At 37.9% G+C, this 20,908-nt stretch overlaps 1 protein-coding gene across 1 annotated transcript in view; it reads left to right on the top strand.

The window, feature by feature from the left end:
- Nucleotides 1–20,908, top strand: part of MYO3B (myosin IIIB) — a 288,019-nt gene that overhangs the window by 111,861 nt on the left and 155,250 nt on the right. The window contains exons 14-22 of the mRNA XM_087709242.1: nt 20–118; nt 2,077–2,191; nt 3,320–3,446; nt 3,569–3,779; nt 5,804–5,951; nt 6,650–6,803; nt 9,995–10,083; nt 11,511–11,660; nt 18,595–18,630. Coding sequence (XP_087565368.1) covers nt 20–118; nt 2,077–2,191; nt 3,320–3,446; nt 3,569–3,779; nt 5,804–5,951; nt 6,650–6,803; nt 9,995–10,083; nt 11,511–11,660; nt 18,595–18,630 — 1,129 coding nt within the window. The remainder of the gene's footprint in view (nt 1–19; nt 119–2,076; nt 2,192–3,319; nt 3,447–3,568; nt 3,780–5,803; nt 5,952–6,649; nt 6,804–9,994; nt 10,084–11,510; nt 11,661–18,594; nt 18,631–20,908) is intronic.

Genomic DNA, 20,908 nt, shown 5'->3' with positions numbered 1-20,908 from the left:
TAATTCCTTTTTGTAACAGGGGTGAGAAAAACTTCCATATATTTTACTACATTTATGCTGGCCTTTATCATCAGAAGAAACTTTCTGAATATAAGCTCCCTGAGAAAAAGCCTCCCAGGTAATTTTTGCTGACTTGTTCTTTTTTGCTAGTTATAACTAAGTATTAAATAGTTCTTTGTTTTGGTGAGACGTTTTAAAGTCTGCCTTAATTGTTGCCCTTGTCCTAAAGATCCACTGTAGTCCTCTCATTTATACAACTGTATAGGCAAGAAGTAATGCTATTATTTATATATGGCTTAATTAAATTAATCAAAAATAAAAAAGTTCATCTAATTATAGTTTTGCCACACTCTCAAATTTAATCTGTTTTCCAAAATGGATTATAAAGTTAATGGTATGTATTAGTATTCTAGACAAACAAAACCAAACGAATTGTTTTAAATTGGTACATTACTATTTGGGTAATTAGCAATATTAGGCCAAATTGTGCCTTCGGGTATTCTAGTTTCTGATCTCTCATGGAGCTTGTCTTGCTCTCTCCCAACTTTGAGACTGACCCAAAATTTACCTAACTGTATTTTTTGAGTCCTCATTTTGAAAATGATAGCACCAATTAAAAGGACAGCCTATAATATGCCGGTCATGATGGTTAGTAATGGGAAAAGGAGGTAAGAATTAGAGGTTAAATGTGTCTCTGTACAGTCTGCAAAATAATGTATTTTCATTTCTTTGCAAGGGCTTGTTCTTCTAATATTGGTTTGCTCCTTAGACTTCTACCTTTCATTTAGAACCTTAAGGCAGCATATATAATAGTATCTCTTCCCATTTGCTCCCAACAATAACCCAGTTAGGTAGGTTGAGCTGAGAGTAGGTAATTATCCTAAAGATTACATTTTTTGATTATACAAGAATATGACAACATCTAGGAAATAGCTGGATATTTATTGAGATGCTGCAATCTGAATTGAACCGATAGGTACTGTATGTTATCATAATATATGCTCACTGATTTAGTTGAAATAATTCTTTAACAAGGATTTAATCTGAGCTCTGGGGCTCAGTCTCAAAATTATGTATAGGTCTATCGAAAGGGATTTGAGTCATGGATTTGACTTAATAAGCAGTCTTATTATTTTACTTTCCTACATTGTGAAGGGTCCTCGTGCTCTCTGAACTTGCTTGTTTTCTTGTGGAAGTTTCATTACTCAAACTAGGTAACATCATCACCAGTGCTAATAAAGAGTGGGGTTTGTTCTCAGTTTATATTCTAGTGGTGGTTTGCCCTATCATTATTGGTGGGGGTGGTACTAGAGGTTATTTGGTTCAGTTCGTTATTATTGGCTTTGTGGCAGTTCCTTGATAGGGGTCTTGTTTACTTGATTGTTGGTCTGATGTTAATCTTGAATCTATGCTCATCTGGCTTCTGATTGCTGGTGGGGAGGTGTTTTGGACTTTTTGTCCCCTTTTTGGCTTCCTTCTTTCTTTCTTTCTTTCTTTCTTTCTTTCTTTCTTTCTTTCTTTCTTTCTTTCTTTCTTTCTTTCTTTAGCTTATGGCATACAATGTCAAGGAAATCTACACATGGCAGACACAATGCTGTCCTGACAGCCTAGATTTCTAGTTCATTCTGTTTGGTGCTTGCATGCCTATCTTTGGTGCACTGTTGGTGGGTGGGGGCAAACTATCTTTACATCAATTAGTTAGTGGTGCTCAAGTTATTGGCTCTTCCAGGCTCCTGGATATGTCATCTACATACCTGATTCATATTTTGGGTTGTATTTGTGGACGCTCTATATAACTTCTACACATTTCACAATGACTTCCGCTATAAGTCCTGAAAGGGGTGATCCCATGGTTATACCTTTAATTTGTTGGTAAGTTTGTCCATCAAATTGGAAGTATATGGCTAGGCAGAGGTTTATGAGATCCATAATCTTGGGTGTTTCAATCTTTGTGTATTTAGTTATGTGGGGGGAGCTGTGGAGCAATATGGTCATAGATTCTTTGGCTAATTCCAGACTTACAGACATGAAAAGAGCCGCAACATCAAATGAGACTCAGTTATGTATTTTATACAGGTATATTGAAAATGGCACAGGAAAGGTGATGCATGATATTATTAATAAAGAATCCTATGGAACTCAGTTTGAAGCAATCCAGCATTGCTTTCGGATCATAGGATTTACTAAAGAGGTAAGTGATGACCTTTTTTTATACAGTTGCCAGAATAACATTGGCCTTGCTTTAAAAAAACATATATTTTGCAGTGGGCAACTGAATCAGTACAATGGTAGCTGCCAGATCAGGTTTGGATAATTCTATGTACGGCTTGTAGAATACTTTTTGTCATTATCAAGTAAGAGTAGAACTATAATAACAGTAGTGGAGTGATTCACCAGAGTTAGAATTACTAGAGTTAGAATTACTAAACTTGAATCAACTCTAGACTAGAGGAAGAAGAACCAATAGCAACATATAAATTGCCCCAGAATCACATAATTAATTCTGAAGCCAATAGCAATAATAAAAACAAACAATAATAAAAGTTAAGTTTTCTTAATAATTTAACTGAAAATAAGGCATTTTATCAGGCAACTGTATTTAGGAATACAGTTTAAGAAACTCATCAGTTCATGATCCTACCAGTCTTCCCCTAAATATACTAGATCCCATCAGATCTTCTCCTCTGATGCACCAGAATCTCTTTGAACTCTGTCTTTGATGCTCACGTTTCAGTAGGATATTTCTAGGATCTGTTTGGCACAGTCTTAGCCCATTTGTTTTATTTATTATTTCTTTATTGATTAACTTTGTTTGCTGTCCATCTCGCTGCAAGGCATCTCACAGGCTAATTTCTTTTATGAACAGAAAAACTGGTATATGAAGAATGAAATCGGTATATAAAACTGATATATAAAGAGTTAAAATAAACATTCTGTCACTGCTCAGAATAAATGAATGAATGAATGAATGAATCAATCAATCAATCAATTGAAACTGGCTGTTAAGAAGCTGTCAATCTAACATAGGATTAGAAATAAGATAGAAGTACACATTGAAGTCAAGAAAAAGATTAATGATATGAATTCTCTAAGACCATGAAGTGTGACTGCATTACATTAGCACCTTCCAGCTTTTGCAATGACCAAAAATGCTAAGGTGTTGAATGTACATCATAATCTGAGAAGGACAGTATGGTTTGATATGTTTGGATTATGGAATTATATACAAATAATCTGTCCTCAGAATGTATGTGTTCCCCAAAGTGTTGTGCTGGTAACCTGTTAAATTTTATAATTCTGACTTTCCTACCATTTTCAGGAAGTGCATTCAGTGTATCGAATTTTGGCTGGGATCTTAAATACAGGAAATATCGAATTTGCTTCCATTTCTTCACAACACCAAACAGATAAAAGTGAAGTGCCCAATATGGAAGCCTTAGACAATGGTAAATATTTTGCTAACATCTCTTAATTGTCCTAATGCAAAATATGATCAGGAAATCCAGTTTAACACCCAGTGGCTAGCACGTAGCCCCACCCACTCTTTTACAACATCGTTGTCTTTCAGCTGCTGCACTGCTGAGCATTGGCTCAGAAGAACTTCAGGAAGCTCTCACCTCACATTGTGTTGTCACAAGAGGTGAGACCATTATCCGAACAAATACTGTGGACAAAGCAGCTGATGTTCGAGATGCCATGTCAAAGGCTCTTTATGGCCGACTCTTCAGTTGGATTGTAAATCGGATTAATACCCTGCTGCAACCTGATAAAAATATATGGCAAGTTATCAATCAATACCTTGCATATTTATTTGTTGATGCCTGCATATCTCTTTTTATTTTACATCAAGAGTTTACTTGTTTGTTTTAGATAATGCCTCAAATTGGCTTCCATGCATTTTTGTTCCTGGGACATTAACTCCAGTGTTTTCAAAAACTTGATTGGGATTTAACTAAGTAGTAAATGGGATTCACTTGGGTTAAAATCATGTCCCTCCCTGGAAAGATATTAGAAGATGCTTTAATTACATTATCTTTTATCTTTCCCTGTTTTTTTTCTTTTTATTATCTTCAGCATAAAGTAAACCTTTAAATTCAGTCCCAATCATTAACTTTTTGTGCTTAACTATGCCTAATGCAGCAATACCAGTGTATCCTTCGCTCAAAAGTTTAACTAATTCTGAGACCAAAAGTAAACCCCGATTGGTTTGGAGAAGCCTCTCAGCTAAGAGAAAGAAGCTTTGCCACTGGAAGACTGAGTATGGTATATTAGCCCATCAGTCCTCTAATTATCCTGCAAGGGGAAGTCAGAAACAATTTTTGAATCTGGTGCCCTTTAGTTTCCTTGAAAAGTATCTGGATCGGTTTCTTTTTCCATGCCAGCAGAATGATTTTTCCCACCCATTAATTCCAGCAGAAGGGAAGCTAATAAGGATGAATTCATCTTGGCTGGCATGAACCAATATGTCTTTGAGAATGGTAGATGATCTACACTGCTAAAAACTGCTCCATGGGATAAACAACCTTCCAGATTTGTAAATTTCACTTCCCATCAGCTCTAACTAACGCAACCACATGTAAGACATTCTGGAGTGTAGGAATATAGTTGTAATCGACGATATCTAGAGAGCACAGATTGCTATTGTCTATTAGCTGTTATGTAGATTTACAGAAGATTTAAAGATGTAGATTTAATTTAAAGATGTCTAATTTCTAATAAGAAATGCCGTAGTTAAGTTTCCTAGGTAGGGAAAATTCACTGTAATATTTATCTATGTTGGTAAATGCTAATTTATTTAGAGCGTGTATATTTTTGTATCTGATCATTTCCACACTAGTGATTTATTGTATCAGCATAGCCTTTCCACATTGCTGTTATTTTGGCAAAATGATGGTTGAATGATCTAGAACCATGATGGCGAACCTATGGCACACATGCCAAACGTGGCACACAGAGCCATTTGTCAGAGCACGCAAGGGCATGCACGCACCAGCCAGCTGACTTCAGCCTTCTTTTGAGGCCATTTTTCGCCCTCTGGAGCGAAAAACCCCTGAAGCGCAAAAAACCTCCGAAGCGCAAAAAAACGGCCTATGGCCTACGGGCAAACGAGAAGTTCAGGAACGTACTCATAGGGCCGATTTTAGCCCTCCGGAGCATTCAAGGAAGCCTCCTGTAGGCTGCTGAAGGCTCTAGAGGGCTAAAACCGCCACTATGAGCAAACTGGACATCCATCCCCGAACTTCCGGTTTGCTCGTAGGGCCGATTTTTCATGCTCCAGAGGCTTCAGGGAAGCTCCTGAAACCTCCAGAAGGCCTTCGGGGGGGGGGGAGGCTGTTTTCACCCTCCCCAGGCTTCTATAAAGCCTCTGGAGGGCGAAAAAGCAAGCCAAAAACTTTAGGGAGCGCTGGTTGTGCACGCATGCACACTGGAGTAATGCACGTAGTATAATGGATGTGGCACACCCATGCACGACCCCCTTCGCTCCCCCCCGCTTTTGGCCCGTGAGCCAAAAAAAGTTTGCCATCACTGATCTAGAAGATACTATAAATCACTGGTGGAGAAATGAAGTCTTTTTTTTTTTTAAGGCACTCATATTTTCACTGTTAGGTTTTGTCCCTGAAACTTATTCTGTTTAATATCTTGCTTCACAGAAGTAACAGCAACAAAATTTAAAAATGAGCATAGGTTCAAAAACTGAACTCTGAATAGGTTATACAGTAGCATTTTTGGAAATTAAGGAATATATTATAGCATTATATTTGATGATATTATTATTGTTGTTATTATTTTCATTTTCAAATAGCAATGCTGAAAGTGGAATGAATGTTGGAATATTGGATATTTTTGGATTTGAGAACTTCACAAGAAACTCATTTGAACAGCTGTGCATAAACATTGCAAATGAGCAGATCCAATTTTATTTCAATCAGCACATATTTGCACTTGAGCAGGTAAGCTTTGATTGACTTGATAGCAAATTCTGCAGGCTTGGCCTGGGACTTGTAAGACCAATGAACCAAAGAAGATGATTTTGGTATGAAGTTTATGACTTCATCTGTCTTCTGTGAAAATAAATGTTTTCTCAGAAAGGGAAAAAGCTTTCACCATATGAATTTATCGGACGCACGTGCAACTTCTATATGCGAACACAATATTGTATATAAAAATGAAAATATTGCATCATAGTAACCAATGAATTTGTAATATATTATTTTTGTATGTAGTTGTGTTCTATTGTGTTGAAGAAAAAAGACACCCCCCCCCCAAATCAATAGAACTGAAAGCAACATATGAATTTTAGTCATGTGAAAACCAGGAACAAATGTAAGAGAAGCATTTCCCAAATAGTGATTTTTTTTTAAAGGTCACTGAGCAGCAACGTGTTGAAAATTGCTTGCCTTATTCTTTTCTCAGCTTTGCAACTAGATCAGGGGTGTCAAACTGGCAGCCCGCGGACCAGATGAGTCACATGCAGGCCACGCCCACCCCAGCTTTGCAAAGGGGAAAACATCGCGATAGATCACATGGCAGCAACGTGACGCCGCGAGTTTGACACCTGTCAACTAGATGAATATGAAAAGCCAGACTGCTGAATATAGAATATTCCCATAATGATATTTATGACTTACTAACTTTTGTAATACTTTAGATGGAATATCACAGTGAAGGAATTGATGCTGTCTTGGTTGATTATGAAGACAACAGACCACTCTTAGATATGTTCCTTCAGAAACCAATGGGGCTACTTTCTCTACTGGATGAAGAAAGCCGATTTCCCCAAGCAACAGACCTAACATTAGTTGGTATGACCTGTTCAGAAATGTTTCCAAATGGTTACATATATACACAGAAGAAAAAAAGCAAGAGAACGATTAGTATCTTTTATAAAGTTTAAATCCAAGCTGATTGCATTAAACTCTTGGAGTCAATTGATTAAATTGTTGAGTATAATTTTATAATAATTATAGATAGACATCTTCTCCATATAATAAACTGTTAGTTATTACTAATGGAAGCAAATGGATTCATATCAGTGGATTCATATCAGTTCAGCTGATATGTGAATTCAAACCACATCCGAGAGTTATCTGCTGATTAAGCAATTCCTGAATAAGAAATTACCTATAGAGAGAATTGGGCCTTACAGCAGAGCGTCTGTGAAACTGGCTGCATAGCAAGCCACAGCAGGAAAAGATAGTCACTTAAAAATCAGAGGAAAAATATCCTACTCCCATTAGAAATAAACTATGCTTCTTTAGCATTATTACCTCTCTATTACCTGTGAAAATTAAGTGAAAGAAACAGCTTAAAATTATTTTGTAACCAATATTGAGATTGGTTGTCTTTGTGGCTTTGCTCATTAGGCCAAATGGTATTTATCCCATTGAGAAAGATATTGATAGATATATAAATTAAATAATAATGGGGCCAGGATATACCCTTGTCTTACCCCTTCATTTGTGTGATTCCTGTTAGTCAGAGTCCCGTTAACCCCATACCCCACCCTCAAACAGGTTCTTGTGTAAAGGGCTTTAATCAAAGCCAGCAGTCTAGGTTCTATTTTAAGAGCTGTCCACAGGACTTCTCTATTTACCATAGCAAATGCTGCTGTAAGGTCTATAAAAGCAGCCAAAAGGGATCTCCGCATATAGGCATATTTGGCAATTAGATGGTTCAAGACAAAGTAGTTGTCAATAGTGGATCTGCTTTGTCTAAAACCTGCTTGTTCTTCTGTGAGGATATTGTTTTCCTCTACTCATATTTCAATTCTATTCAAGAGGGACCTAGCATATTTTTTTGCTGCAATGTGAATCAGGCTAATAGGCCTATAATTACTAGGCTTAGTAATTGACAAAGATATTAGAAAATTGATGTTTTTGTAGAGATATCAAATGGAGACGTATGGACAGTTTTCCAAAAATTTCTGAATGTAAAGACTGGATAATTCAAAACCAGTTGTGTCCTTCAGTAATGCAATCAGGAACAAGGATTTTGGCTCCTTGTTTACTCTGTTGGCCAACTGCCTGCACTTCACTGATATGTAGTAACTGCTTGGTGCACATTTTGTGCTAGGCTAGCTGATCAAACACTGGGAATTTCCACAACTTACCCTACATAACTGCTAACATTGGAAGTAGAGTTCCAAATTTCTGTTTAAACAAACTTAGGTTTCAGTGGAAATAACTAAAAAAAGTGCCACATTACATTTTTCGGTTATTGGCTACGCTGTTCTTTTGCTTTAATCTCTGCCTGCTTTGTTGAATATCTAAAATTAAACAATTGTGATAAATCAACTGCAGAAAAAAATGTTACCAAACATAACAAACATTTAGTAAAGTTGACATAAGCATAAAATATTAGAGGTTTTTCTGATTATTCTGAATCTTCCCACTATCCACCAACTGTTTTCAGATCACTTTTGAATTAGGGTAGCATAACGATTTAAGAGAATGAAGTAAAGACTGAAAAGGCAGAAAACACTACTGTAAAAAGAGAACAAGGATAAAATTTAACTTGACATGGACATGGCTTAAGATGGGAACTTTCAAGAAAGAAATGGAAGGTTTAACACTAGTTGCTCAAGAACAAGCACTACAAACTAATGCCATGAAAGCAAAGATACAAAAATCCAACAAAGTCGAAACTGTTTCACATTTAATATGTGAATGCAGAAAAATCACACAAACTGATTACAAAGCAAGACATGACCGAGGTGCTAAATTAATCCACTGGTCATTATGTAAAAAATATGATTTACCTGTATCCAGAAAGTCATGGGAACATAAAGTGGAAAAAGTTATTGAAAATGAGAAGGTGAAGATCTTGTGGGTCTTTCGAATACAAATGGATCATCATTTGGAGCACAACACGCCAGATATTACAATTGTAGAGAGTCGAAGTGTACAGTTTATTGATATCGCTGTTCCTGGAGATGCTAGAGTTGAAGAAAAAGAACTAGAAAAAATAATGAAATATCGCGACCTGGCCATCAAAATTACATGGCTATGGATGAAGCATGTAACAGTGATACCCATTGTCATCAGGGCACTTGGCACCATGTCCAAGAAGTGTACAAGATACATCAACCAATTGCAGCTTCCTGCAATAACACCAGTGGAACTGCAAAAAACTGTGCTACTCGGAACATCTTATATTTTAAGAAGGTACTTGGTTGATACCTAGGACGCTGGCAGCAAACTGTATCAACCATTAGCACTAGTCACTAATATTTGTAATGCATTTTTGAATGTTCAGTTGGCTGAGTTTCATGTTTAATGAATAAAGTGTATAACAACAACAACAACAACAACAACAACAACAACAACAATAATAAATAAATAATCATGGAAAATACCTAAGAAGCAATATGGGCTGCGACTAGTATTCAGGGGGAAATAGTTCCGGTTATATGGTCAGGAAGAAATTGATTTGCAATCCAAACAATGGGCCATTTTTAATATTTCTAGTTCTTATTATTCAGAAAGTTAAATACAATGTAATTCTTATTCGGAAAGTAAATACTATTGGTTACATAGAAAGAAGAAGAATGGCCGTTGATATACCAAAGAAGAAAAAAGAAAAAAAGAAGCATTACTACTAGGAAACTACAAGTTATACATTTCCCTTCCATTGTACCCTGACAGATGACTGAAATCAATATATATCTTTTAAACATTAAGAATTGTTTCTGATTTCTATTTATTTTATTCCTTTCATCTATTTTGGTTTCTTTCCCCTTTGAAACCTCACTCCAAATATCTGAATTTTTCTTGCTGAGTAATATATGAGGGAGCCATTCTTGCTTGAATTTAGTTAACTTTCTATTTTGAACCTACTGTAAACCTTTACTTTTGCCATCTCTGTATATTCTACAAGTTTGTTTTCCCAAGCTGATATCATCAGCATATTATCTCTTTTCCAATGTGAAAAGATTTGTCCTTGCGGCCATCAAAATGGGCCATTAATATTGTTTTCTTGTTTTAAAAACTCACAGATAAATTTGAAGATAATCTACGATGCAAATACTTCTGGAGACCCAAACGAGTGGAGCTCTGTTTTGGCATTCATCATTATGCCGGGAAGGTAAAACTTATATAACTCGCGCTAAATTAAAAATGCAATAAATGTCCCTTCAACGACTTTTGGATTTTTCTTTCCTACTTAATACTTTAGTAGGCGCAGTGGTTAGAAGCAGCACTGCAGGCTACTGCTAGATCAGCAGGTCAGCGGTTCAAATCTCACCGGCTCAGGGTTGACTCAGCCTTCCATCCTTCCGAGGTGGGTAAAATGAGGACCCAGATTGTTGGGGGCAATATGCTGACTCTCTGTAAACCGCTTAGAGAGACCTGAAAGGCCTATGAAGCGGTATATAAGTCTACTGCTATTTTAATGAGTTTACATTTTAAAATTTAGACACTGTTTTACAACCCATGGTATTTGATGGCCCGTGATGGCCAATAGAACTGAGTTGGAAGGTACAATGAACTTCACATGTCCTCAACCATTTGGCAAGGCATTGATGCTAATTCTTAATTTAAAATATGGTGGTATATCTATAGGTGAAGCCTATGCTGCTACTGGTCCTTTCTCCCCTTATCTGTTTCCTGGAATTGTAACTGTTCCTGTCACTGTCAATTTCATGAAGTGCCTTGTTTTTTTAAAGGCTGAAGGCCACAATCTTCTCAGTACCGAAGTCAAAGCATTTCCTGCTTAGCTCCTTAGTTTATGGTTGCCAGGGTTTACAAGGAACTGAACATTTTTTTTGAAAAAAACTTTTGAATAGTTCCATTATCAGAGAGCTTTGAACTAGTCTTTACTGGAAGATCTCCGTGTCTGGTATGCCATACAGATATAGGGCCTTCTGCAAAATCAGCAGTGGTTGCAACTTAAAATTCAGGAGAAAAACAAGGAGCAAAAAGAGATGGGGAGCTGAGGAGTTTCACTTTACTTGTATATCAAGTTGTACTGAGATTGCTATTGAGGGGAAATTGTTGTAAGTGTGTACATATGAAAATAAGTAGGCATAAATATGACTTATTAGGGGACGTGGCTAAGATGCTGAGCTTGTCGATCAGAAAGATCAGCAGTTCAGCACTTCGAATCCCTAGCACCATGTAACGGAGTGAGTTCCTGTTACTTGTCCCAGCTTCTGCCAAACTAGCAGTTCGAAAGCATGTAAAAATGCAAGTAGAAAAATAGGTACCACTTTGGTGGGAAGGTAACAGCATTCCATGCTCTTTTGGCATTTAGTCATGCTTGCCACATGACCACGGAAACGTTTTCGGACAGCTGGCTCTTTGGCTCTGTAATGGAGATGAACATCTCCCTCTAGAGTCAGGAATGATTAGCACATATGTGCAAGGGGAACCTTTACCTTTAAATATGACTGAGCACTACACAAAGCCTTAGAGGGAAAAGTTCCCCATCTTTACCTAAAGTATTATGGGTACTTATGGGTGGCCGAATCTTATAAGAGCCTGTTTCACATTTAATTCCCATGTGTTGTATAGGTTCAGTATGATGCTTATGGCTTCCTTGAGAAGAACAGAGACACCCTTCCTGCGGATATAATGGTGGTATTGAGGACTTCAGAGAACAAACTTCTTCAGCAGCTTTTTTCAAGCCCGTTGACCAAAACAGGTACATTACATCTGAAGTCTGTTAAAAATCAATGGCTTTCTACTGACTAAATGCTCTGCATTTAGAAACCAACCCTGGTGGCGCAGCGATTAAAGCATTGCAGGCAAATTCTGCCCACAGCCTGGAGTTCAATCCTGATGGGGCTCAGATTGACTTGGTTTTCCATCTTTCCAAGATCTGTAAAGTGGGGGACCACATTCTTAGGGGTAGTATGCTGACATTGTAAATCGTTCAGAAGAGTGCTGTAAAGCATTATGGGGCACTATATAAGTCTAAGTGCTGTTTCTGTTTTACAATGCTCTTTTAAAAATTGCTTATTATTAATTTCTTTCACCCATTTTTCTATGGAGAGGAATATGAGAAGAAGCAGTAATGTGTGCTCTGTGTGTCTTTCTTATGGCTTATTAAGCACGTATTTTATGATCATTTTTAAACCACAGGTACAGAGTTTGCAATTATAAATGCATTCACTGAAAAAAAATCTTACAGTGACAAAGTAAATGCACCCTTTAGAGTGAAACCAAGAACAAATAACAACCTGCAAGAGAAATTGTAAGAGGAAACCATGCCTATGGTTTATAAATCCTAGTGATGACAAACCTATGACATGTGTCAAAGTGATATGCCACAGTGTTTTGGCTGATGCACCAGGCTTACCAACACCCAACAACCACTATTCTCAAAAACACACCTGTTCCCACACAGTTTTTGGAGGCCTATGAAGCCATGCAAGAATGAGGTACGTCCTGTGCAGCTCCTTCAGCCTCTGAAAATCACACAACAATAGGGTGTGTTTTCATGCATTTTTCTGAGGCTGCAGAGACCACAAAATAACATTCTCCAAAGCCATTCAAGAGCTAAGGCCTTGTGCGACTCAGAGCAGCCTTGGGTAGAACACAGGGCCCTGTCAATAGGAAGAAAGCACTGTCTGAAGGTAAGTAGCAAATCCTGTGGAGTCCTGGGCTGCAGGGCAATCATGCCAATACCTAAGGCTCATGTGGCTTGTGGTACAGCACAAAGTGGCCTTTTTGAGTGGCAGCAGTGGTCTAGCCCTCTACTTCAAACTAGCCTCAGTGCTGCCACCAACTCCCATTGTTGGCCTAAATGGAGTGGTCCAGTGGTGGGATTCAAAAAAAATATTCTACTGGTTCTGTGGGTGTGGCTTGGTGGTGTGGCTTGGGCATGGCTTGGTGGGCATGTCAGGGGAAGGATACTGCAATATCCCCATTTCCTCCCAATCAGATGGGATTCGGGAGACAGAGAATAGATGGGGGTGGGGCAGTCAGAGATGGTTTTTACTGGTTCTCTGAACTACTCAAAATTTCCACTACTGGTTCTCCAGAACTGCTGTATACCACCTCTGGAAGGGTCTGAACAAGAATGTCGTCTGTCTATCTATCTATCTATCTATCTATCTATCTATCTATCTATCTATCTATCTATCTATCTATCTATCTATCTATCATCTATCTATCATCTATCATCTATCTAATTTGATGAGGGCATTGCTCATCTCCAGTCAACTCTTGATAAAAAATACGCTTCCTTTATTTTAGAGCTGTTAAAGTATCCAGAAAAAGACCAAATACGAGAGGGTATAGACCAGTAGTTATAAAGTAATAAAATATCAAAACATTTATTATATTTCTGTCAAGGGCAGTAAGAACTCCTTTACTTCTACAGAAAAAAAAACCAAGACTTTAACCAATTCCTGAAGTTTGCAGGGCAGCTTAGAAAAGGATGGTCAGGAGGTAATTTCTACATGTGAAATTGCTGAGACTTCTTAGTCATGCATACTAAACTATTGTTTCAAACTGGTTAATTTTTGGTAAAAGACAGTTCACTTGTATAGCTGTGACTCTTGACCAATTGTGAATTGATGCCATGTGGACTACATTCAAATAATAATTCATGCCAAAATGAAATTCAGTTTAGGAGCTTCTGTAGGTTCCTTAAAGATGTGCTATTGCCCTTGAACCAGGGGTGGGTTCCTGCCAGTTCTAACCTCTTCTATAGAAGAGGTTCCACAAATCTACAGTGCCATTTAGAAATGGTTCCAGCTCCCTCCCCCTGCCCGTCCACACATCATCAAGATGAAGAGCGAGAGGAGGAATTCTGGGAGTTGAAGTCCACAAGTCTTTTTTTAATAAAAAAAATTAATTTTTAATTTAAAACAAATACAGCATCCTTTTTTTCATGCTCTAGAAAGTGTATCAGTTGGTTACAAAAAAGACTTTCATGCATCTCTTCCACAGTCAACAAACATAATTCATATTAATTTAAGTATTTTAACTCAAATATTTATACATGTCACCATCATTATATTTCCATTTTCATTTCACTATAATTGTTTAAGCATCCTTCATCATAAAATATACCAAAATTTAATACATAACCACGTACTGGCCTTTCAATTACTATTTTTAAAATCCTCCACTAACACTAAATCCTTATGTCCTATTCTAGCTAAACATCTATAATATTTAATAACAAAGTTTTTTAATCCTCCTTTCCAAATTACTGTTTAAAGTTTACATCCAGTTTCCTTATGTTATACCCATCTCTATATATACGTTGTTATTCTTATCCCTCCTTTATTTGGCTATATCCTATATCATAACATTTCCCCCCTAATAATCAAAACTTTAATTGCATCTAACTTAGTTCTATTATTATTATTATTATTATTATTATTATTATTATCTTTTATGTATAATCCAAAGGGATTGCTAATCTTCCTTACATCGGTACTATTCAATATTCATATCCAATTATTCTCATCATAACATCACACATTTATACATTAGTAACATTAGTTGTTTATTTAAGCTATATCTATTATCAATAAATTTCACTAAGTTTAACTAGTTCTAAATTATGTTCTTTCATCTATCAACCTGTGTCTTTCCAATAGCAAAACAATCTCATATCTTCTACCATTTGTGGTGTCAATCCTCTAATCATCTTCTTGATCAGCTTTGTATAGACTTCTCTTAGCAACTCCTTGCTTATAAGATCTTTCATATAATCTTGATGCCCTCTTTCTGTTTCCTTATTCAGCTTATCTTTGATTGTCAGCAGTGTTATCAATGTTTTTGCTAATAGAATTTCTCTCTTTAAATCCATAGATTCTTTAGTTTTTTCTTCTTCTGTATCTTGCCCTCTGGAATAGATTTCCTCTCCATTTAATTCCTCTTTCAGTATTCCATTCTTTCCATTTTCAGAAACAAACCAATCACCATAAATATCAGCAGGTTTAATCTCTTTATATTCATTTTCCACTTCGATTTTTTGAGTTTCAATCACCTCATTTTGCATTTGATAGACATCCTCAATTTTTTCATCATATTTTATTGTTATGTGCTCTAAGTATTCCAGTTTTTTCTCTATTCTTTCATATATATGAAACGTTAATAAGATTAAAGAATAGATTCACAAAGAATGTTGTTTCCACTTTTACTTCAAAGGGACATCTGTGTGCCTCCCTTCTTATCACTCTCTGTAGTGAAGCAGTGAAACCTTGTAATGCCAAGTCAAAACAATCTGTGGAAAAAAAGAAAGTGTTCCATTTTCAATACACAACTCCAATCAACAAATCCTCCCAACCTCTGAGCAGCGTTAACAGTGTTGAAAATAGCTTCCTTTTGTATCTTTTTTGTATTTCAAGTTAGAAAAAAGAGTCCAATCTTTAAATGAATTAGAAAAATACCTACAGCAATGAAAGAGGAAAACTTTAGTCTATAGGTTACAGATAACAATAAAAGAAAAAGTAGAAGAAGAAAACTTAATCCATCCATTTCAAAAGGCTTGCATAGATTCCATCCATGAAGATACAATTTAAAAAGTAAGATAACCACTGTCCAAAACCATTCCAAATTTAATTCCGCCCCCTGATTATTCTATTCTCAAATTTAGATTAATTTTAAGTTTTTATAGGCAGTCTCTTTATAAAACAGCAAAAGTTCCTCACCAGCTGGAAACACTTTCTCTTTCCCTATCCTTCCATTTTGGAGTCACCCCGACTTTGTCAGCCTTGGAAGGATTTTTGTCGCCGCCTTGGAGAACTTCTCTTGCTTCTTTCAGGGATTTTGTGATATCCTGAGATCAGCAAGACGTATTCTTCCTGTTCACCATCTCTTCGGGACAGTTTAGGTCCATTTGGACCACCCAGCAGCAAAGGTATTGGCTGCAGTCTCAGAGCATCGAGACTGCATGACCATCTCATCGTGACATTGGCTCCTCCTCTCAAACTTCACAAGTCTTAAAGCTGCCACTTTGAACACCCATGGGTTTTTTTTCTAAAGGGTTAGGGATGCAAGGGTCTTTTACTTGACAGCTTTAAGATTTGCATGCTTCAATGCCAGAGTTCCTGAGCCAATATGACTGGAGGAGGAATTCTGGGAGTTGAAGTCCACAAGTCTTAAAGCTGTCAAGTTTGAACACCCCTGGGGTTTTTTTCTAAAGGGTTAGGGGTCCAAGGATCTTGTAACTTGACAGCTTTAAGACTTGTGTGCTTCAAATGCCAGAGTTTCTGAGCCAACATTTTGGTTGCTAAGCAAGAGCATTGTTAAGTGAGTTTCACCACATTACAAGTTGACCACGCCCACCCAGTCACATGACTGCCAAGCCACTCCCACTTGGTCACATGGCCAGCAAGCCACTCCCACAAAGCAGGCCACACCTACAGAAGAGATTCTAAAAAAATTTGAAACCTACCACTGCCTTGGACTTACTTTCTTCCTGTCGCATCTTCACTTTAGTGGCCTTCAAGCAGCTTTTTACATCATGCAGATATTGATCCTGTCAGGTCTGGAAGCCATCCTTTTCATTGGGCCTTCAGGCCTGCCACAATTAATGCTGTGGGAAATTGGGAGTGGGGATTATATGGAATATGGGAGATGTATAGTCTAAATAACATTCCTTTTTCAGAGAGTCAAGGACACCTTGCCCTGCAACTGCGATGGTGTGACTGGGAGGCATCTCTAGTTTGGATGGTGCCTGACTGGACCATGTGATGGACATGTGTGTGCTGGATAGGGACTTGACCTTTCATTTGGATGGGGAAAACCTTTAAACTTTCAGATTTGGGTTTTCCCAGATGTGCCAATATGACATCTCTAATAAAATGGAACTTTGAGGAATCTCAAGCCTCGGAGTCTTCTTTTGTTGGGTGTGTGTCACAGTGGTGGGTCCTGGATCCTGTTCCAACCGGTACGGTTGGAACGAGCCTGGCGGTGTCCACAGCATACACATGCGTCTTAGTTCCTCCGTGAGCCTTCATGATGCTCCAGCTGCTCCACGGAGCATCACACATGCACTGTATGAGCCATGCATGTTTGCAGAAGTGCGGAAGCCTTAAAAGACAGGTAAGGAGCTCAGGCGGGCAGGTGGGCCCTCCGGAGCATCGTACCTTAATGGTATCCGGTGCTCCGGGCAGGCTCCGGTACACCCGTACCGGGGCATACTGCCTGCAACCCACCACTGGAGTGTTATTTGGGGCCCTGACAGATCCATTACCTGCCCTGCCTCATCTGAGTAACAACATAAATAGAACACCCAATCCCAACTTCTCTCCCAATTTTCTAATTATCTCACAACTGTTCTATATACATTTTAAACAATAAGCGTGATTTAATGGATCCCTGTAGGACACCACAGCCTAGCAACAACCCAGCAACAGCCCAACGACAGGTGAAGTGGAAGCCTTGCAGTGTGTGTGTGGCCATATAAAGAGGATGGGAAACCATGCCTCTTAATCCAGCCCCAATTTAGCACCATGGTGGAAGGATTCAAATGATACCCAGGGGGATCAATAGAGTTTTACTTTCCATCTTTCTTCTGGGATAGGTCACCCATCAGGATGATAAAGAAAGTTCCAGTTCTGGCTCTTGGCCTGAAACTACCTGGAATATGTTCAGATCTGGACTGAAACAGGTTGAGGTTGGTTGTAATTGCTGTTTATAAGTTTTCTAAAGCCTACGATTAGCCCAAAGGACTTGACGTACTTGCACCGGGAAGCAGAACATTCACAGTTCCTTTATGTAAAGCAGATTTATTGTAGAAAAGCTGCAGGAAAAAATAGAATAGAAAATAGAAAAAAAATAGAATAGTGAAAACAAGTTCCAACTACCGCAATTACATCATTGCATATAACTGCAGAAATTATACATACAGTATGTGTGACTAAACTAGCTAAGTTTCAGAGCTCTGAAATACAGATACTAATGTAAATGAAATTTCTGAGTCTTGTTTTTTTGTTTGTTTCCTTTGGTGAAATGTTAGCTATAGACTCAAAGGTATTTCAGTAGCCTATGGTCATGCCTTTCTGTTGCATTACCGTCCTCTTTAGACTATTGATTTTTGGTCTGCATAATTTGAGTGCACTCCTCTTATCTCTAAAGAGCTAAAAGTTTAACACATATGGAGGGACAGCATAAATATAGCTTCTCGGTTTGAGACTATTTAAGCCGTACAGTATTAAAATATATGTTGAATATTCAAATAGTAACATGAAGGCAGGGAATCTTACAAGTGAACTTTTGGAAATCAACTTGCCCCCTTCTCCAGATTACTAAAAGAATATCTACTTCAGCATTTTGATTGCCTGAATTAGATACGTTAAAACAGTGGTAGTCAACCTGGTCCCTACCGCCCGCTAGTGGGCATTCCAGCTTTCATGGTGGGCGGTAAGGGTTTTGTCCGATACTGAAGCACTTTCCTTCTTTTTTAATTTAATTGACTTTTTAAAAAAATTCACAGCATTATTTAAAAACATTTTCATTAGGTTTTCATAAAATCACCACTACTGTTGAACCGGTGGGCAGTTAAATTTTTTTACTACTAACAGAGATACAAAAGTGGGCGGTAGGTATAAAAAGGTTGACTACCCCTGCGTTAAAAGGCTCTTTCTCACAGCCACATTAAAGCACATTCTTTCAGTCTAAGCTGGTGGAGAAATATGATAGTGTGAACTGCTCTTCCTGGACTGCTGTGTCCTATTCACCCTGTGAGACCAGGTGGTGTTCTTATTTATTTAGCTTATAAATTTGATGTGAGACTAATTAGAAAAAGAATGGTGAATTTCCCCACCTTTATTTCCCCTCTCATTGTGTATTACTTGATGATGGGAGAAACATTTTCCCATTGTTGTCCCTAACAAGAGGTTGGTCTGTTGCTGTAGGAGACAAGTTTTGAAGATGGATAGACATAATAGCAATAGCACTTAGATGTATATGCTACTTCACAGTGCTTTACAGCCCTCTCTAAGTGGTTTACAGAGTCAGCCTATTGCCCCCAGCAATCTGAATCCCCATTTTACCAACCTCGGAAGGATGGAAGACTGAGTCAACCTTGAGCCTGGTGAGATTTGAACTGCCAAACTGCAGTCAACTGGCAGTCAGCAGAAGTAGCCTGCAATTCTGCACTCTGACCACTGCACCACCATGGCTCATAATAAATCTTAATCAGAGATCACAGAGCCTGTTTCCAGTCTTGCCTTTAGTGAAAGAGTTCTGACAGGCATCTCTGAACAGCTGGGGCTATTTGTGATGAAGGGGAATCACTCCTGTTCTCCCACAGTGACTTAAGAATTCCTGGCACTGCTTTTCATGCTTCTAGCACTGGCAGCCTTCACTGCCATGTGAAAGACTGGACAGAAAGGCTACTCTGTAAAGTGGGGGAGCTTTTCTCAGTTTATTGGAAAGCCCCAATCAACCCATTGATCACTGGGCTATCTTAGCCAGGGAGGCCTCTACCTACCTATAGATCAGCTGAACTGACAGATCTGCACTACAATGGCAGGGCCTTAATGGCAATGCCAGAGAGTCTCCATTTTCCCCCCCAGGCATTCTACAAAACAGCAGACTTGATGCCATTTTTAAACAGCTGGCTAAATTCTTAAGATCCGTAGTGACACAGTGGTTAGAACGCAATATTGCAGGCAAACTCACTGTTCACTCCAGGAGTTCGATTCTGACCGGCTCCAGGTTGACTCAGCCTTCCATCCTTCCAAGGTGGGTAAAATGAGGACCCAGATTGCTGGGGGCAATAGGCTCTGACTCTGTAAACCTCTTAGGGCTGTAAAGCACTGTAAAGCGGTATATAAGTCTAAGTGCTATTGTTATTAAGGAAAAAAATATTTAAGTTGAAAGCACAAGAAGTCTATCCAGAACTTTTATTTTCAAATGTTAAGACATATTTCAAAGTGTAGTTCATTTCTACCTGTTTTTCTCACACTTTCTTTTGAGGGAAATGAAGTCTGTAGCTTCTGAACAGGTGAGCTTGCCTGCACCTGGATAATGTTTACACAACAGCTACCAATTTCCTTACCATTGAGGGAATCTATTCTCATGTTGCCCAGAGGCCTCTAAAATAATTTTCACTGGAATTCAATGTTTTTGCAGGAAGTCAAGAAGTAGATGAGTTGACTTGGGTAGACAAAATACTTCATTGCATTTAAAGTTAACTTGAGTTATAATTAAGAGCACCTTAAACAAAAGCTAAGAATTTGTTCTCTGGATATATATTTTCCAGGACTTAAATCCTGAACTCTGGTGCTTTGTAAAATAATTTGACCCCCTCTTCTTTGTGGCAGCCCCTCAAATACTGGAATACTGCTATCATGTCGCCCCTAATTCTTCTTTTCTTTAGACTAGCCAAACCCAAATCCCACAGCCGTTCTTCATCTGTTTTAGACTCCAGCCCTTTCATCATCATAGTTGTTCTTCTCTGAACTGAAGAGTTATCTTCCATTTGTTATCCATCTATCTTCTATTATAACTTCTGTTATGGAATAGCAATTATGTTCTGGAATGGAGGAACAGCTGCATTATGTTTTCAGTGCAAGATATTTTAGTTATAACTGCTTAGATATAGGAAGTCAATTGCCCATTTCACACAAATGAGATCATTCTGACTCCATAATGAATCATCAAAGAATTCTCTGGCAGGTTTTGACTAGACAGGATACCTCAAAACCCAAATTTTGGGGCAGAATTCACAAACACAAAGAAAACTGTTTGCATATTTAGTCTATCTAGATAAGTATATCTATTTCAGGTAAATTTTATTATTTAGAATTTTTAAAAGAATGTTGTAAAATTAAAGAAAGCCTGAAAAAGTTTCTTAATACATTTATTAAGTTTGCAGATAATTGTAGTGATTCGTATGCAGATTATATGAAGACCAAAATAGTCATCCGTTAATTTAATTTCTGAACTGGGAATGTTGATTTAATTTAAGTTTATTACAATAAACTGGGATTATATTG

The sequence above is a fragment of the Thamnophis sirtalis genome, unplaced genomic scaffold (genome assembly GCF_051295495.1).
Source record: "Thamnophis sirtalis isolate CommonGarterSnake01/CBP01778 unplaced genomic scaffold, rThaSir2_p1.2 scaffold_1, whole genome shotgun sequence".
NCBI lineage: Eukaryota > Metazoa > Chordata > Lepidosauria > Squamata > Natricidae > Thamnophis > Thamnophis sirtalis.
The sequence above is the reverse complement of the archived record's forward strand: the minus strand, read 5'-3'. Positions and strand labels throughout refer to the sequence as shown.